The following is a 20,360-nucleotide window of genomic DNA, read 5'->3' as shown; positions in this document are numbered from 1 at the left end:
ACAAGTGAGATTCCACACGAATAGTGAAATCCGTCAATTTAGAAGGGTTGAGATTGATTTTGTAACCAAATAGGCAGTCATGCAAGTGGCTATACCACAACCTACCCCTAGTATTTACCATTTTAAAGATCATTTTTTTAGCACCTAAAAGATGCTCAAGCACAAAAGTACATGTTAGAGAAGAAAAATAAAACTTCCAAGCTAATCTTGCAGGAATCCATATTATAAAGTTCAAGTTTTGAACCTATAAAACCTATACACATTATGAACAGCAGCACCTACAAAAATACATACCTTACAATGACTTACAAATTGAAATAACCAAACTTCAATGTATAATTCTTGAACCTACTGAAACTAGTTTGGATGACAATGAAGAGGTCAGTTGGATTAATAACTAGGGAACTGGTATATGTCATCATTTTCCATGTTAGACATGTCTCCATGAGCAGTTGATGCTGTTTCACTGTCCGCTCCTTCAAGTTCAGCCTGCAGTGCAACAAAGATTATTAGTTGATTCGATTTTCCTGATTTCGAACTATGAAAGGAGAACTAAATGCTCCCTATCCCCCTCCATAAAAAAGGAAATTTTCCTTCAAAAGAATGGAGTATGCTGTGGACAAAACACATGGATCAAGAAGCTAATTATGTTTCCACCCCTATCCCAGATAGGCTGTAAATAATTCAGACACACAAGAACATTCATTCACTCATATTTTTCCAGTTGCATAGACACTGCCACCAATATCCTCATATTTGGATTTTTCTTTGTCCTTGTTCCATTGCATACGATGTAGCTACTCCAGAACCTGACTATTTTTTCGACAGCATCTTCTCTAAAGCCATGAAATCAAATATTTACATTTACGTGACACTAGGAGATGGGAATAACAAAAACCTTTTTTTTTTCCATCCTTTCAAGAAAAGGTAAAAGAAAATTGAAAGCATAATGGAATATATACTTACTGCATCTGTGCCCCTAAAATCTCACAAAGGTGATACAGAACGGATTTAGTTCATTCCCAAAATGTACATAAAGCATTCGACATGCAAAATACTAAGTAAATATTCACCTATTGGAAGTTCACTAGCTCATGTATATGAATCACAAAAATGACGTAGTAAAATGATTCTTTAGCTTACCTTAGCTTGCCGATACTTCTCAAGAATCCGATGATATTGCTGACGTGCCCCTGGAGATTCAACCATTGATAGAACTCTCGAGACAGCCTCGTCAAGAGCAGCATCAACTTTCTGTTTGCGGAACACCTTTAGAATGTCTTCATCCTCAATTTCATCAATTGATTCTGTGTCATGTCGAAATCCCCGGAGACCAACACCTCGTCGACGCCACCTTAGCACCACCTTCTCCAAGATTCCAACAGCCCAACATACCTTGTATTGCTTTCTAACTTGATAGCCTCGTACATGAGCCTGCCATGGAAATCACCTGGAAGTCACTTTCTCTGCTGAACAAATTATTTTCTAATCTCCAAACATTTTCCATCCTCCATCCTCCACCCTCCCAAAAACCAAAAAAAAAATAAAAAAGAATAAAAAAAATTGAAGAATGTTTCCAACTTATATATATTATTTTTTCCCCCAAGATAAATATGATGTACACTTCTTTATTAGTGAGAGATTGTATTTGAAGTCTATCACCGCTTAACTATCATATTTTCGAGTATAATGAGGCTTAAAATATCAATCTTGACTTCAAACATTTAAAGCACCTGTATCTTCACTACTTTCTGGCGGAATGCAAGGAAATCTTTCCGGCCTTTCCATCCTCGATATTTCTTCTGAATAGCTAAGGCTGCTGAGTTGTAGTCTCGCGGGTTGCGGAATGCCAACTTTGATGCAGCTGAAAGCCCCTGAATATCGTTTGAGAGGATACCATATTCATCTCCACTAGCAGAGACACCAAATTCTCTCTGTTGTCTTTTGCGGAACGAATGTGCTCGGAATGCAGACTGTATACGAGCAGCAGCCTGAGCTGCATTACGGACTGCAGCTAACGTGTCCTTTAAAGAACGCTGATCCTCATTTATGGTGGCACTTGTGTTTGATATGCTACTAATAGTTCTCTCTGCTTCCACATCAGCAGTACCTTTTGAGAGCTCACTCTCCTCTAAAGTGAGGGATGAAAGATGACTGGTGAGAGCTACCTCTGAAAGATATCCTGCAAGTCCCTTATGACCACAGCTGGAAGCAATTGATGCAGCAGTTTTACCAACTGGATCTCGTGAAGAGGGATCTGTAACAGCTCCAGCCGATGCCCCAGATGCAATGAGTGAAGCAACCATTTTTTCCCTGTCACAGATATGGATATTTAGTCAAGTGGCTATTTATGGGTACCACACATAAGGCCCTTGTAGAGAATAGAGATTGTCAAAAGAAAATCCACTACACATGCAAACATAGACAGACATATAAAGGGAGAAAGATTCAAGGAGTTCACCCTGATAACTCTCTCTTTAATATTATTGTTATGTTCCTTTCTTGAATAATCAAGAAATCCCTGTCAGCGGTGTAAAATTCGATACTTGGTGCCTAATGGGCCTGTGACGTGCGCCTAACCCACACCACCCTGATATCTCAACATCCATGAAGTGTTTCAAAGCTGAATCTGTCCATTTGATCAATATATTACTCCATAATGAATTTAAAAGGTTGAAAATATTGCCTAATGTGCTCAACTCTAAAATTTCACAAAGGCAAATTAGGAACAACAAAAGATACCCAATGTAGTCCCACACAGTGCTGAGGGTAGTGTATACGCAGACCTTACGTCTACCTCAGTGATAATGTAGAGAGGTTGTTTCCGATAAAACACCAGCTCAAGACAAAAAACAGTCTAAGAAAAGACATAATGGAAGTACAATAGACAATAAATAGTAACATAACAGTACTACAGCAAAATACTGTTGTTTCCGATAAAACACCAGCTCAAGACAAAAATAGTCTAAGAAAAGACATAATGGAAGTACAATAGACAATAAATAGTAGCATAACAGTACTACAGCAAAATACTACTACAAACAACCTACATGAAACAATAGATAGTCATAGAGATCGAAGAACAAGAAACTACAAGAGTAGTCCACAGACTACTAGTAAGGGCAACAAGACAAAGCACTCCTAAGTCCTACCTACTAGTATGGACACAATCCTACCTACTAACCTTCTATCCTAATTCGTGTCCTCCACACCTTCCTATATAAGATCATGTCCTCGGTAAGCTGCAACTGCGCCAAGTCCTGTCTAATCACCTCTCCCAAATATTTCTTTGGTCTACCTCTACCTCTCCTAAATTCATCCATAACTAACCTCTCACACCTCAGCACTGGGGCATCGGTGCATCTCCTCATCACATGCCCAAACCATCTCAACCTCGTAGCCCGAATCATAGGCAAATTAGGAACGAGACAAAAAGTTTCCGTAAAACTGCTGCAACTGAGTGAGTGAGGCAAAATTCAAAATATCATCCACGTTCATACTTTTTGTATGCATACACAAAAAGTAGAAGGTTAGTAGTCTTGCTTATCCTTTCCCTCCAGTAGTCGTAGTATTTCTCCAATAGTGCTTGTCCTCAGATTTCTAGTACTATCTACTATCTCTTGTACTTCGATTTTGCACTATTTGTTGTAGCTACTGTTTTTTTTTCAGAATGCTTTGTCATGCATTTTTCTAGTATATGCTTTGATATGCTATTCCTTAAGTCGGGGTTCTATAGAAAACAACCTCTATACCTCCCAAGGTAGAGGTAAGGTGCGCGCACTCTACCCTCCCCAGACCCTACTCATGGGTTTACACTGGGTATTATGTTGTACACAGAATGTGGATGCGAGATATGGTTTTTTAATCTTTAAAATAACTGAAAAATCCATAGCTCGATGGTGCACGGAACGAAACTTTTTGGCTGATGCCCCTCTGCCTTTCTGCACTTAAATGACAAGCTTTTGTTTGTGTCAGGGTTCGAACACAGGTTACGTACCTAACCCTCATATCACGCATTGCATCTCTTACCACTAGACCAAAGCCCTGGGGGCTAGAAGCGAGACATGTTTGACTTCCTAAAAGTTTTTTATCCAGCTTCTATTGCTACTGATACCAACATAACATGCGAACTGAAGTACAGTGAATAGAGAAGTCATTTACCAAACAGCAAAAAACATAGATTACCTCCCAAAGCGTGCAGCCCAGTGCAGGGCCGTCCAGCCATTAATATCACGGAAGTTAACACTGACTCCAGCATTTAGAATTGGGTGCAGCGCCCACTCAAATCCCAATCCAGCAACCATGTGAATTATTCCTTGCTCTTTCTTAGATAAAGAACAGCCTATCTGATTATCTTTTTGTTGCAATTTACAAGAAAGCCACTGCTGGAACTTGTCTTTCAAAAGCTCTTGAAGAAGCCAATCAATGGTTACCATTGGCATTGAAGATCCAAACAAAATAGATTCAATGATCTGGGACCATGAATCTTCACTTGCTTTGGATTTTTCCAAGAAATCATTGCCTAATTCAGAGCTTTCTCCCTTTTGGACAGATAAGTCTGATAAAAGCAGCTGCACAAACCTGACAAGTAACAACAGTTCCTCTGTACTTCCATAAGCTCCTGCTACATCAGGCTGATTATTTCGAGCACAATCATCAGGCTTAACCCGGTATTCAAACTCCCTCACCTCACTGCACGACTCCCGATTGCCGCTAGTAACACAGAGGGTGACCTTACCAGGCAAGTGACGAGGAGCTTGACAACAGATGACACCTTCTTGAATGATCTGAACAGGAACTTCAATATCACCGAACATGCAAGTCCACGTGCACTCAGAAGGATTACAAAGAAAAGATCCAATGATAACAATCTGCATTGAACAGCTAGAACGTTCAAACTAATAATAATTTTTAAAAAACTAGATGCAAATCAGCTGAAAAATATTAAATACAACCATAGTAACTAACTTGTCGATATCCTGAGCATGGTCATTCATATAAGGTACATAAAAAAGGATTTAAAACAGCTTTCTTGGAAAGCTATCAAAGTTTACCGGGATATCTAAGTTTTAAGGGGTTTTCGAGCATGAGCATTTCAAAGGATGATAAAAGACAGCTGAATTAGCCATCATGGCATGGTTGCTGGAGCAAGCAGTAGCTCTTCTTCCTTTTGACCTTTCTATTACTTTAAATTGCGATATTATTTTTCAGCATCCAGCAATAATGAGCCATATTAAGCCATCAAATAAAAGCATTCCATCTAAGATATTGAAGTAATACCATTTAAAGTAGCCAATTGCAAAATAATGGAGATCTGTGTGCTTTGGAAGCCATAATAATCATAAGATATTGGGGCATAGAAAATAAAATACTGAAATTTGAAATGACTAAACAAACATATAAGCAATCCTCTCTACCCAACAAAGGTAGGGTGAAGTCTCTGTATACCCCCACTCTCCCCAACTCTCCCCAAACCTCACTTGTGAGATTATACTGCGTATGTTGTTGTAAACATACAAGCAATCCGCTGGAGACATTTCAACATTGCTTGCACATGCAGAAAACAAAAGTTCAACGAACACCACAAGTCCAAAACCATGGAGCGCAGACAAATTTTGTGGTACAAACAGCAACAATCAACTAAATCATGACATATACCTTTGTTGCCTCAGATGAATACCCCCAATCAGGGGATATATGTCGAATAGTAAATTTCTGCTTCTGAGCAATAGTTAAGCTCATCTCATCTTCAAGAGAAGTACCAATCTGATCTTGGTCAAATATTGTTGTATATTCGTCAGGGTTGGATCCAAAAGTAGTGATAGCAGGAGGATATGTAGTATACTTGAAATCTTCGAGTTGCTTAAAAGCTGGTACAGGAGCTGCAAGGAAATACAAGTTCTCCAGAAATTAACTAATTCCTGACATTCTATAGTTAGTCGACATAAATTATCCTCTGGAGGTGAAAAAAATTATTACCCGTCTGAGCCTCCCTGTCACTGAAATCACGCCACTTGTAACTTTCATATGCTTCTATGGCCCTTCTCTCTGATGAGGTTTGAAGCATTGCCTAAGGTACGTAAGACATGAAAAAAGATGACTAGGTTTAAAATTGAATTGTATAGCTGATGAGAGTATATGAGAAGAGGCAGATGTTGTATTTGGCCAGAAGGCCCTGAAATAAGGTCAAATCTCACACTATATTTTGATGTTATATGCATCTACAGTCCTAATGAAACAGAGCTAACTACAAAGTATACGTTTCTCACATTCTCATCCAACTTGTGCAAATATTTGGTTTGTGATTCAGCAGATGCAGAAACCCCATAGTGATCCAGCATATCCTTCCACATGTGGCCATCCTGGGTCAGATCTTGATGATGAGATTCACTGCTCTCACCTACAGAGGCACACTCTTATCAGCATACCTTCACATTTATTGCTTCTGAACAATAAACCGAAGAGAACTCCATCTAAAGATAAAAATAAGTACAAGAAATAACGCATACAAAAGACAACAACATACCCAGTGAAATTCCACAAGTGGGGTGTAGGGAGGGTAGAATGTACATAGACCTTACCACTACCTCATGGAGGTAGAGAGGCTGTTTCCGAAAGACCCTCGGCTCACGTGAAGAAAAAGGCAAAAGTGAAGAAAAGATAGTAAGCAACAAAAAACAGTGCAAAGTCTACTAGAAGGGAGTAAAGACAACAACAGAAATACAAAAGACACGGAAGTAAATATCCAAGAGGAAGCATCAAGTTGACTGGTGCCCGATCTTAAAAGTTAACACTTTCACTTCTTTTTATTGGATTAGGTAAATAATTTTATGAATAATGGGAAGATCTTCACACAAGCAGTATTCCACAACACAATCATACAGACACAATATTCATTAGTGGATAATTAGAACCTATAAAAGCCTATAAAATGGTACTACTCAAATCCTATTTGTGCCATGAAAATCTATAACTAGTTGTGTGTTTAAATTTAATGGAATAACTCTAATGGTGTACAGTTTTTCACCAACTCTAAAAGGACCTTCAGATGCTGATGTACCAATCAACATTAACCTCAGGTAAAATGATTAGGGAATAAAATAAATAAAAGAAAAAAACACCCAGTTGCAAACACTTCAAAATAAAAAAAAACTACTGTTAAGAATCCAGGTCAACAGTTTCAAGCCCAAGAACAAGAAGCCAACCACACCAAACAAATTGACAGAAATATCTACCTAGTTCATGACTGTTAGAACTATCCTATTCATACAATCCTATAAGAATAGGAATAGGTTTATACAATCCTATTAGAATATGAATAGATTTATACAATCCTATTTAGAATAGGAATAGGAATACAAATAGAAATAGGAATAGTAAATAGTATCCTACTTTGTAAAGGAAAGGATTGTATTCTAGTGTCTATAAATAGGGTCTCAATATAATAATGTAGACACAACAACAATTCAATTAATTTGTGTAGCACCGTGCCATCATTCCGGTGACTACTTTCTGATATCTAATTTGTGTAGCACCGTGCAATCATTACAGTGACTACTTTTTCACATTTAATTTGTGTAGCACCGTGCCATCATTCCGGTAACTACTTTTTCATATTTAATTTGTGTAGCACCGTGCCATCATTCCGTGACTACTTTTTCATATTTAATTTGTGTAGCACTGTGCCATCTTTCTGGTGACTACTTTTTCATATTTAATTTGTGTAGCACCGTGCCATCTTTCCGGTGACTACTTTTTTGTTTTTGCATAGCACCGTGCATCTCTCTGGACTATTTTTCATATTTAACTTGCGTAGTACTGTGGATTTTTCCGAACTACTTTCTCATATCTGAGTTGCATAGCACCGTGTGTCTTTTTGGTGACTCCTCAGATTTGATTTGCATAGTTCCATTTGTCTTTCCGATGACTCCTCAAATCTGATTTGCATAGGGTTGTGCCATCATTCCGACCCGACCCATATAATCTCTCTCTTTCAGTAGGATCGTGACATCATTCCGACCCTACCCATATTATTTCTTTTCTTCAATAGGGTCGTGTCGTCAATTCGACCTTCCCTATATAGTTTCTATTTTCTAGTTGGGTCGTGCCATCATTCTGACCCTACTCATATAATTTTATTTCTTAGATTGTGACCACTTTCAGCCATCAAATCTAATACTCCGGCGTATAAGCATGTTCCGACCAATTTTTCGGTGACTTTCTTGTTTAATATCGACTCATATATTGATTCCAACACGATCCATATACTTTATACTAGATTTTGAGCACTTTGTTGCACATGGGGGAGTTTAGTAGCCTTCTTTGTCGATTATGTAAGTCACTCTATGGTATGAAACAGTCTTTGCAAGTTTGGTTTGGGAAGTTCAACACTGTAATTTTATCACACTGTTTTATCGGCATTATGCATCAAATTCAGTATTTCATGAGAAGATTTTAGCACATTGAGACTGACTGACATTATGCATCAAATCCAGTATTTAATAAGAAGACAAGCACATTGAGATTGGCTGTCAATTTTGTGAAGTCAACTGATCAACTTGCAGATATCTCACCAAACCCCTCATCGATCCTCGTATTAATTACATTTGTAACAAGCTAGGTACATGAATTGCATGCACTAGCTTGAGGGGGAGTGTTAGAACATGAATAGGTTTATACAATCCTATAAGAATAGGAATAGGTTTATACAATCCTATAAGAATAGGAATAGGTTTATACAATCCTATTAGAATAGGAATAGGTTTATACAATCCTATTTAGAATAGGAATAGGAATACAAATAGAAATAGGAATAGTAAATAGTATTCTACTTTGTAAAGGATTGTATTCTAGTGTCTATAAATAGGGTCTCAATGTAATAATGTAGACAACACAACAATTCAATAATATACTTCTCCAATATTTCTCACAATGACAAGGCACAAATAAGTATGAAAATCCCCAAGCTTTGAATTGCCAATCCTAGAAATCCAAAGCAGAGAATCATAAGGATCCATATGTCCAGAAGGTATAGCTCTTATCTCAGCTTTTTCTTTAAAATCAGACACTTCCAATTTCCTATTGACGTAGGAAAGCAGAGGGAGAACTAGACATATCTTGCGGCAAAGACAGGTTAGAATGCATTCTACAATAATATCAAGGCATAAAAATGACAAACCTGAATGATGTTGCAACAGCAGACTGTTTGAATTCCCCTGCATCTGGATAAGTGAACTGTCGTCATTAATTGCATCAGCATAGAGGGGATCAATTTCTTTGAAGCTGTCATCATTTAAACTTAACTGCTCCTCGAGCCTTCGCAATGCTTGACTCATCTCAAGCCCCGGAGAACTGATGACCTCCTCTGTTCTCCCTATGGTGTCCGACGTCCCGTTATTATTGATGATTGCATCGGAGCAAATTTCTCCAGGGCTAGGTTGGTTCTGGTATTGGTCATAAGATTCACTGGCAATGCCAGTAGAGCCCGTATGTGGAGTAGAATAGGAGCTTGGACTGGGAGAGAAAGCAGAAGAAATTGGAGAAGATTCTGACATGAAGGCTGGATTCTGCCTACCCTGTGTTCATATTTAAAACAAATGATGTTGGGACTAATTATACTTTTCACATATTATATTGTAGCTTACGTAAGTTTCAGATGATAAACAGATTGATAAGATGCATCAAACAGACATTTAGTCCTCCAATTTAGCTGAACATACAGATCAATAGATATCATGGAAGCACCGCCAACATCACATTCTAGTGGCATTCACAGGGGAATAAAATTACATACATGATGGTTGAAACTGAATAAAAACTTAATGGTGAATAGACCTCCCTTTATGAAAAGTAATTTCAGGTGGTGCCAAGAAATCTTATCATGGCATCATATTTGTGTATACTGGTTCCAGAAGACTGACCTCCGTTATGTCTCTGTAGTGAACCAAAACAATGTGGTCGTACGCACTGCCCAAGCATGCAAAGTTGTGAACAATTAAAAGAAAAAACGACAATCAGTCACCGTTCAACTTTTTGCTCTAAGAGATTCAGAGAGAGAGAGAGAGAGATGACAAAAAAGGAAGCTCTAGAATCTTAAGCTTAAGTGCATTCCACATTTCTTTTGTTCATTTTTTTTTTGCAACTCCTGATAATTTCGCTATCATTTGAAATTATGGAGAGTTTAACGCCTCTTTCTTAAAAGTTATCATAACCATAAAACACCATTTTACAGATAAATAAAAGAAAGTACACTCACGGATCCAACATCCAATAGCTGCGTCTCTGGAAGTTAGGATTTTGCTCTCCATGTGCATAATAACAATTCAGGGCTTCAGCATTTCCAACCTGAACATGGAAGAGCCAAATTGGAATTTCTCATTCAATGAAAATTTTCAGGGAAACGCGAGATGAACATCAGATGCACATTTTTGGGATTGATTATATCCATGTGAAAAATACACCAAAATTTTCTTAGAAAGTCATTTACAATATCAACAACATGAGTTTCATAAAAAGGGTTACCTTAAGGCGTTCATGTGCCTCCCCAACAGTTCTTCCATCTTTCTTCTTGCGCCAACTATGACCATCTTTACGGAAGAACCTGAGGACCCTCTTGTTAAAGAGAAACAATGATCCGCCTGGTGATAAAATACTTTGTCAGGATGATATGATGAAAGAGGATAACAATCTAACAACAAAGGCTCCAATGTAATAGGGTTAGGAGATTACTGGGTGGCTTTTGAGATGGCTCACTGGAGAGCTGGTGGTTCTCATGATTTCGCAGTATAAAGAGAACTTCAGCGGGTTTTAACCACCTGATTTGGGCTTCTCGAACCAAATCATTGATATCATATCCTGAAAGATAGAATAACAGCAGTTGCTAAATCATCTAGTTCAGCAGAAACATATAACTACAACCCATTCTCAAAGTGGCATAATTCATAGGGTCAATCAGTAGTTTCCAAGGAAAACAACTATATTTAAAAAGAAACACTTTAAATTTGGTGTGCTGTGCACTACAAATGAGAAAGTTGAATCATAATAGCAATAATAGCAATAGTGACAACAGGATTATATTTGGTGTGCTGTGCACTACAAATTTAAATTATAAATATGTTATGCTTTTTTTTTTTGACATATGTTATCCTAGAAATTCAGAACTCTTGGCTTTTGTTCTGTTACATGTCTCTGAAATGAAGATCATAAGACATTTGAAGCCTTTGTCAGAGTGTGTACAATGCATGAATAAATGTTCAATACTTTTTCCATCCTAACCAAAAACCATACATCTTAAACAAATCTGGAGACCTCTTCTTTGTAGATTTTGTTGAGATAAACAATCTTTCCTTACCACCAGCCAAACAAAACAGGATACCTTAACCGATACAAAGACTTCACAAAGAAGATACCTCTGTTCAGTCTGCATATATGCCTATCTGAATGTTTTGAGATTACACCAAAAGATCCTAGCATCTGAAGTAGACTGGAAACCTGACAATTTCCCAATCATTCAGGGCTCTTCTAAAATTCAAGTCCCATCCATGTTGAGTTCGCAATTGATCTACCTGAGCATGAGACTAAGAGCTTTTGGAATAGAGATCAGAGAAGGCAGATTTGAGGCTGATAGGACCCAGCCAGTGATCTAACCAAAAGGTTGTCTTTTTACCATTTTCCACCATGATTACCACATTCCTCCGAAAATTCTGCCATTGATTTCTTATAGATTTCCCTACAAACCTACCGAACGGACTCAACTTCTTTAGTGATCCACGGAATCTCAATCTCATACTTCTGAATGACAAAGTTCCTCCATAGTGCCATTTCTTCTGAGTAGAACCTCCATAACCATATTTGTAGCAAGCTCCTGTTATGCAAACTCAGATTCTTGATTTCCAGACCACCCTGCTTTTTCTTTAAAGTGAGGATTTTCCACCTTACTAGATTATAGCCCTTGTTCATTTTACTGTCATGCCATAAGAAATCTCTTATTTTTTTGAGGATAGTAACACTAATCTATATATTCACAGGTAAACTACATCCAAAATATGTAGTTCCCCTTCAAAAGGTATTACAGACTAATCATATTGCTGCCTATCACCTCTATTTCTTACAAATAATCTTAAAACATCCAAGATATCTTCTACTTGGACTTAAATGTTTTGTTTACACCAAAAATAAAATAACGCTAGACAATTCATCTTAAAGCTCTGAAGTCCATTCTACTTGTCTTCAAAACACCTCTGATTTCTCTCTTTCCATACAGTCCACCATATGCATGCTGGGACAATATTCCATCTCTCCTCTTTCGTTGCTGCATTACCATCACTATTCCAACTGTTGAGGACTCCTCTGATATTCCCTGGCTTTACCCAATTTATTTTCCTCAAGTTAATGAACATCCTCCAAAGTTGTTCTATCCATTTGCAGTGCAAGAAGAGATGGCTAATTGTCTCCACTTGTTCCCCACATAAGAAGCATCTTGAACATAGTTGAAATTTCCTTTTGTTCAAATTGTCATGTGTCAGTACTGATTCCTTAGCCAATAGCCATATGAAGCAGTTAACTTTGTATGGGATCTTGGTCTTCCATATCATCTTCCATGGCCAGTTTTCCTCCCTATGATTTGATCTATTCAGTTCTCTGTAAGCTGAGTTGACAGAGAAAATACCTTTCCTTCCTTTCTTCCATACTATGGTATCCCTTTCTACAGATAGATTGTTGAAGCTGGCCATAATGGTGTAAAAAGTTGCTACTCTTCCCACTTCCCAATCATTCAGGTTTCTCCTTAAGTTTAGGTTCCATCCTTGTCCGGTCCACATCTCTGCAACTGTGGCCTGTTGAAGAATACAAAGGTTGTGGAGATCTGGAAATTGATGTTGTAGTGGTGCACCCACTATCTAGTTATCATTCCAAAAATAAATCTTTTGTCCATCACCTACTTTGTCATTAATTCTTCTCTTCAACAGAGGCCATACATTTCTGATAGCTCTCCAAACTGTGCGACTATATGGTATGGAAACCATGTTTGTTGTCCAGTTATCTTCCATCCCATATTTGGCAATAATGACTTCCTTCCACAACATGTTATCATATGTTCCAAATTTCCACAGCCATTTCATCATTAGACTCTGATTTTGTGCTTTCAAATTTCTCATTCCAACCCCTCCTGCTTTCTTTCCCACTGTCAATTCCTCCCATTTAACTAGGTGGAATTTGTTTTTGTCTACAGTGCCTTGCAAAAAGAAATCTCTTCTGATTTTGTCAATTCTTGTTATCACATTTTCTGGTGTTGGGAAGATAGACATCATGTATGCAGGCAGTGCATCTAATACACTGTTCGCCAAGGTGAGCCTTCCTCCTCTAGAAAGGTATTGACTCTTCCAATTTGACAACTTCTTCTCACATTTCTCCAGTACACCATTCCATATTACTATGGAATTGTTTTTTGCCCCTAAAGGCATACCCAAATATGTAGTTGGGAGGTTCCCCACCGTTCCTCCTAGCTTTGTGGCCAAGCTTTCCAGTTCCACAACTTCATTTATGGGATAGATGAAACTTTTCTTCCAATTAATATGCAAACCTGACACAGCTTCAAAGATAATGAAGATAGCCCTTACAATCAAAATATGTTCTTCCACTGCATCACAAAGAACTAGGGTATCGTATGCATATTGCAAATGAGTGATCTCCAAACTATTTACATCACCGGTTTGGAAACCTCTAATCCATCCCTTCACCTTAGCTGTGTGCAGTAAGCTACTCAAATCCTCCATTGCCAGAATAAACAAGAAAGGTGACAAGGGGTCACCCTGCCTTAATCCTCTATGAGAAGGAAAAAAGACATTTGGTGTCCTGTTTATCAAGACTGAGAATTTTACTGTACTAATACAATGCTTAATCCACTTGATCCATCTAGCTCCGAACCCCATTTTCTTCATCATCTGAATTAGAAAGCCCCAGTTTAGATGATCATAAGCTTTCTGGATATCTAGTTTGCATAGAATACCTGGTAGCTTACTCCTTTGTCTTGATTCCACACGCTCATTTGCAATTAGAATGGCATCCATAATTTGTCTCCCCTTTATGAATGCCATCTGTTGTCTATCAACCAAAGAAATCTCTTCTTAAATTATCAATATTTTTCTCCACCCTTTAGGAATAGGGAAAATAACCATCATATAAGTAGGAAGGGCATTCAACACTCTTTCTTTTTTAGTCCGTCCCAAAAATAATTACACATTTCCAAAATTTGGTAATTCACATAAAATGTGACAAAGGGAGTATTTGTTTTTATGAAGGTAACATTTTGTATTTGTCTCTTATAAGTTATTATTATCTAACAACTTAACTATGATAAATTATTAAATTAAATATATAACATAAATATAAACTATAACATATATGAAAAAACAAAATAATCAAAACCCCATAACAGTTCAACCCGGTTAAAGGGATTAGTGGTCAAGGGGGCAGACCGGGTCCTAGTGTTTCATAAAGGGGTTCGACCCGGCATGAAGAACTTGAACTGAACCTAACAGACCACGCCCAACGAGCCAAACCCGTAATGTACCAAGTCAGCTTGGATAGACCCGTTTGACAGGTTTGGAAAATGTTGGATTTCTACCCAAATTAATGCAGTAATAGAGGTCGCATATAGTTTCCTTTTCTTCTCAACTCCACATTGCCTTCTAATACCAGATACTGAATACAAGTCTACACCTGCTCCTCCGATCTCTAACATGAAAAGCCTACTTATGTCACAAGTGCCACTTAAAATGTAATTACCTCAAAACAAGCAAATAAGCAAATTCAATAGAGATACTAACAACTACTAGACATACTAAGACCTCTCCCAAAAGTAGAAGCAATAACGTTGCAGTTCAACAAAGACTGGGCAAGCAATATGCATTGCAAGCCCATAGATGTTTTGCATGTCTAACTCTCTCCAGTTTCAAATAACATTTTTATAAAGCTCAAATTGCAAATAACATTTTTTTGCAAGGCTCCAGTTGCAAACAACCTTTTTTACAAGGCTCAAATTGCAAACAGATTTTCTTTTTAAGCTTCTGCATGCCTGAGTCTCTCGAGTTGCATGCAGGTTTCTGATCTCTCCTAACCATTGTGACTTCAGGCAACTTGCCCATTCACCTAGTCTGTGTTAAATGCTTAGATTCTTTTCACATGGCACCAAAATCAACCTTTTGCAAGCCCATTCTCCACTCATATGTCAACATGTAAATCTCAAATTTGAGTTATGTTTGCCAAAGGGTGTTGAGTTATATAGTGTCACACATGAAGTATAAAATGACGTCTAAAGTGGTTTAAAAATTGTTGGTTCACTCCACTCATTGCCATAAGGTTTTAGATTGGCAGCTATGTTCTGTTACTTCTAAAGGCAGCTTGAATAGCCATGTTTTATCATAAGAACCCAGTCTATTATGTCATTATTCATGTGTCAATCAAATGCAGGGTCAGTCTATTATGTCATTATTCATGTGTCAATAATAAATTATGTAATTATTAATGATAAGAAGTATTTTTAAAATAAAAATTATATTATTTTATTCTCTTTAATCCCATTCAAAGAGAAGAAATCAAAAAAATGTTGTTTGCATTCTTACTTTCTCTCTGCTAACGCTCATAGTATTTATTCTTTTTAACTCCTTTTGCACGCTTCTTCTTCAATTTTTTGATAAGTTAGAGTAATACTCTGTCAAACATATGAATCAATAGTAGAAAAGAGTTAAACTAAGTGAATTGCAAATTCATTATTATTTCTTATTAAAGCATTACAACAAAGTATATCAAGTTATCAATTCCTTGAATCAGATTCTATGGTTCTAATTCTTATCTTTATATAAAATTTGTCAACTTATTACTGATAGAATTATGTTAACAATTCATATAATAATTGTCTTGGTGAAAAAAAATCTATGTTGAATTGATAAAATCTTACCTAAGACTATTAATTGAAAAAGAATTCGAAGAAATCATTTATAAAAAAATATTGAGTAATAATTTGCATCTAAAAAGTACAAGAAAAATAAATTTTGAATAAATACATTTAAAGTTTGTTAAGATTTTAGGCCTCTAATGGAAATTTCGCTTTAGGCCTCCAAATATGTTGAGCCTCCCCTAATCAAATAATGAGCCTTAATGTGAAATGGCTTTACAAATTAATGGAGTCTCCTTCGCTGCTCACAACTGGTATATGCATGAAATGGTTTGGATGGAAGAAGAGACAAATCCAGGGAAAGGCATGAATACGAAGAGCTCACTAGCACAAGAGAGATGAGGGCTAGAAGAGCAATGATATCCATTGCAGAGATGGATTCGAGCAAATGTGTACTACAACTCCATCTAACTTATGCTAGCATTAAGAGCAATATTTTAGTGTTTAACCATTTACAAGTGAGGTTTCTTGCATGATTTGACAATGGGATAGGATGCCATCAAACTGCTACTCTGTTAAGACCTTCCATTATTTGTAGGAGGGAAATTTCCCCTATTTGAAGACAATGAGTAAAGGAATTTATTTTGCACCGTTTGTAATCCATGCAATAAGAGGTGGTTAACCAGGGACTACTAACTAGCTGGGATCTTTAGGCTTCTAGTGAGGGTCGGTCAGAGGCCAATCTTTTAATTAGCCCTTCCCATTGGACAAAGCCTAGATAATCAATTATCGGTCACCTTGATTGACTGACTGACTAGGCAAGCACGAAGGAAATCCAAAGCACTTCTAACATGGGACAGAGGAAAAAGAATCATTTTAAATCAGAAGTGAGTGTGCCCTTGCTGTGGCCTTAGTCAATTAGCTGAATGAGACAACCTTTTCACTTTAGTCAATCAGCTGAAAGAGACAAGCTTGTTGCTTTTCTATATTAGTATTCTCTTTCACTTGGGCATAGAATACTACAATTTTGTTTGATAAAGCACAGCATCTGTCACTGCAAAGAGAATATATCATAACGATAAAATAATAAACTCATTCCTATACAAGCTTTTGCCAATTTTGTATGATCTTTTCAATCAGTAAATAAAGATTCTAAAACTTACAACTCACAAAGTCATAGAGTGCAACAACCACAACAATCCACTCACCAAACACATTCATATTTTTCCAGTCTGACATGCTTTTAGCATTTGTGAACCACAAAATTCTAGATCACCACTAACCAAGGAAATCATGCCCAAGAAATGGTCGATCTATCAACTACTCATACATCCGTCTCAAATTAGTGGGTGTCAGCTATGCTAAGCCTCTATATCCATTTTGGTACACTCACATTTATTTCTTTCCAATGCTCAATTCTTTTCCCTTAAATTAGTCAGCATATGGTGCAGTTTCAGCTTACAAAGGATATGAACTTAGATAGGACTTATGAGGGTGTGGAGGTCACAAGATTAGAGTAGAAGGGTATTAGGTAGCAATACATTGTCTTGTTGTCCATTCATATTAGAAGTCATAGTATTGTTCTTGTAGTTTCTTGTCCTTCGATTGATGTTACTATATGTTGATTACTTGTAGCTCAGTTATCGTATAAGTTTATTGTAGTTTTGTTACTATGTGCTGTTTTTCCGTTACTTCTTTCCCTAGATTATTTTAGATTATTTTTCCTTGAGCCGAGGATATATTAGAAAAAGTCTCTCTTCCTCTAAAGTAAGGGTGAGATATGCATACAATCTACCCTCCTCAAATTAAATATGTTGTGGTCATACTTTTCTAACTATGCTGACAGAGGATAGTAGGTCCCATGTCCAGATAAAGAGGATAACTTCATGATCCGTATAAAGACTTATGATAAGTCGTTACAAGCGAATACTCGAGAAAGGTACTTGGAACGATGCTTATTATGTCATTGAAGCTCTTCAATCAGGTATCTCAGATCAGTCAAAATTATGTCATGATTAAATATTTAAAAATTGAACCTACAAGGGTTTAACCAACTCCAAAAAATACTGAAACGCACAAGTCAATTGATCTAAACAAAACTAATCGAAGAGATTTAGCACAAAAATAAGTGAACTCACTGTAACAGTAAAACGCATAAGTGATCCAAGTAGAGTTATTTTACCTGATTCGGCCATGATTTGTATCACTCAATAAGAAAATTCGTGCAGAGAAATATTCCTGCCGACTTTTATATCAAATTTTCAACCAAAGTTGAACAGATCGTATCGCCACCGCAAATCGACCTTGACAGAAACGACAACAGCGGCAGGTGGTGGTGGTGGTGGTGGAGGAGAGAGAGAGTATTTTGACTGGAAAACGACGGCTTGAATTTTGTAAGAGTCGATATAACGAGCTGAGCCTGAAAGCTACCACCAAGCTTCAGAAATGGAGTTTCGTTTGTTCTTTTGGGGAACAAAATGGACTATCTGAAGGTGTAAGTTCGCTGGTTTACGGCTGACTCCAGTTTGTAACTGAAAAATAAATTAGTTTCATAATCTATAATATTGCTCGGTTGGTGAGGTTACCCATAACAAATTGGGGATAAAATAGGACTTTATTATTTTATCCCACATTTTAGCATGAGTATTAATTAATAAATATAGTCTCAAAATATTTTATGTACAAATGCTGGGTCAAAATTATTTTAACTTTTTGATTTTTCTTTAAAATTCTTTTATTTTTAATAGTAGACTTTTTTTTCTCATTTATTCTGTACAATGTTTATTTTATTTTTGATATTTTTTATCACCATCTATGTAATATTTTTTTAACATCTCATTTTGTTTTCGTCCTACTTTTCAACCGTTAGTGAACTTCTATTTTATTGAATAAAAAAGAAAAGAAAATCTAAGATTTTAATTTTTTTAATTATCACTAATTTTTTTGAAATGTTAGATCTTAGGATCAAAAGTAAAGTTATCAATATGAGCTAGATCATGTTCAATCGATGATTTAATAGGATTGGGTTAATATTATTGGCTTAAACTCATAAATGCTCTTTATAAGAGTTGTCTTGCCCCTTTGTCCACCATAAAAAAAATAGTTTTAAAAAAATAATCTTCATTTAATGAAAATTCTTTAGATAAAATGTCCCCTCCAAACCTAATAAATTAAAAAGAGCTTAATATTATATCATAATTTGTATCTTGATAAATATCTTTTTTATAAGTAAGATTATATTTACCAAGTAATAATTACAGATCCAAAAAACACAACAAATTTGGACAAATAACCCTAAGTTTTGCTTCAGCAACTAATATCTAAATCTCTATGAGACAGACCTTAACTCAGGAATACATATTCAATTTTCTTTACCAATGTGTCAGTCTAGGATATTGAGAACCTCATTTTAATAACCCGTTAGATCATTTTGAGCACTAGGACTATTTTGACTCTACCCGTAAAATTTTAAATGGAAATTTGAGCTATTTGGGTAACTATGATTATTTAGTTAATGAATATTATTAAATAATAAATATAATTAATAGTTAATAGGTCAAGTCAATAATTATTTAATACGCCTTACCACTTGGACCATATAATTAAATTAAGTTAGTGAAATTTGTCACTTTTAATACATAATTATTTTATTTAGAAAAAAAAAGAAAGAGATTAGAAGAGCAACTACCTGCAGCGCAAACAATATAATTATTTATGTGCTGCAGGTAATTATTCAACTTGAATGTATATTGAATATTTTTTAGGATAGAAAGTTAATTGATTATTATTAGAATATTGTTTTGTTGCAAGAATAAGTGAGGCAATATGGTGCATTAATGGCAGGGTAAGTGTTAGTAATAATTGGGCAAGAATCTTTTTTTTTTTTCATTCTGTTCCATATTAATACGTGAATTTCCAATTGCTTGGTGGATCAAATTTTATGTTGTTTCAATTCTTCTTTAGTAATTATCCTAAGATTATAAATTTAGTTTAAAAGATGAGCTAGTCAAAAACAAAATGGATAACATATAAAGTTTTTTTTCCTCGCCAACTTCATGAGAATTCGTGAGCTTTTCATAGTTTAGTTGGTTTTGGGCATATTGGTATATATTTAAATACTAGAGGTATTGTATTATATGAATACTATTAGATTTATGATATTTGGAGGAATAGATACTTAACTTTAGACTTGAAATTTAGCAAACATGGGGCACCAAAGTTAGGAATTTGATGGTAGACTTGAGTGAGTTTTTGGGTCTAGGATAGACATATAATAATACGGGTGTCTACGGACTCACTTGCTTACGAATTATGCATATTTGATAGATTGAAAACATTCAGAAGCTTTATGAAAGGAAAAGGAAAAATCTTGAGGAATTCGTGGCATGTGTTCGACTTTCGAGGTATGTTAAGACTTTCAGACTTTGTTGAAGGACGTTGTCCTAATTAAAGATTAAAAATAGAATAG

At 36.2% G+C, this 20,360-nt stretch overlaps 1 protein-coding gene across 2 annotated transcripts; it reads right to left on the bottom strand.

Annotated features, from left to right (window-relative positions):
- Positions 1-176: 176 nt before the first annotated feature.
- LOC125866991 (calmodulin-binding transcription activator 4-like) lies at positions 177-18,423 on the bottom strand. Of its 2 annotated transcripts, XM_049547391.1 has the most exons (13): positions 18,075-18,423; positions 10,729-10,854; positions 10,522-10,637; positions 10,256-10,344; positions 9,921-9,966; positions 9,179-9,575; positions 6,270-6,400; positions 5,980-6,070; positions 5,659-5,882; positions 4,186-4,871; positions 1,734-2,313; positions 1,144-1,434; positions 177-489 (listed from the first exon to the last, which is right to left on the bottom strand). In XM_049547391.1, the coding sequence occupies exons 1-13, from the start codon at positions 18,085-18,087 to the stop codon at positions 391-393; spliced, it is 2,889 nt and encodes a 962-aa protein (XP_049403348.1). In that variant the 5' UTR covers positions 18,088-18,423; the 3' UTR covers positions 177-390. The 2 variants fall into 2 exon arrangements, with proteins under 2 accessions (XP_049403348.1, XP_049403350.1); XM_049547393.1 differs by lacking the exons at positions 9,921-9,966; positions 10,729-10,854; positions 18,075-18,423 and having other exon boundaries at positions 10,522-10,643.
- Positions 18,424-20,360: the final 1,937 nt, after the last annotated feature.

This window comes from Solanum stenotomum, chromosome 6, assembly GCF_019186545.1.
Source record: "Solanum stenotomum isolate F172 chromosome 6, ASM1918654v1, whole genome shotgun sequence".
NCBI lineage: Eukaryota > Viridiplantae > Streptophyta > Magnoliopsida > Solanales > Solanaceae > Solanum > Solanum stenotomum.
The sequence above is the reverse complement of the archived record's forward strand: the minus strand, read 5'-3'. Positions and strand labels throughout refer to the sequence as shown.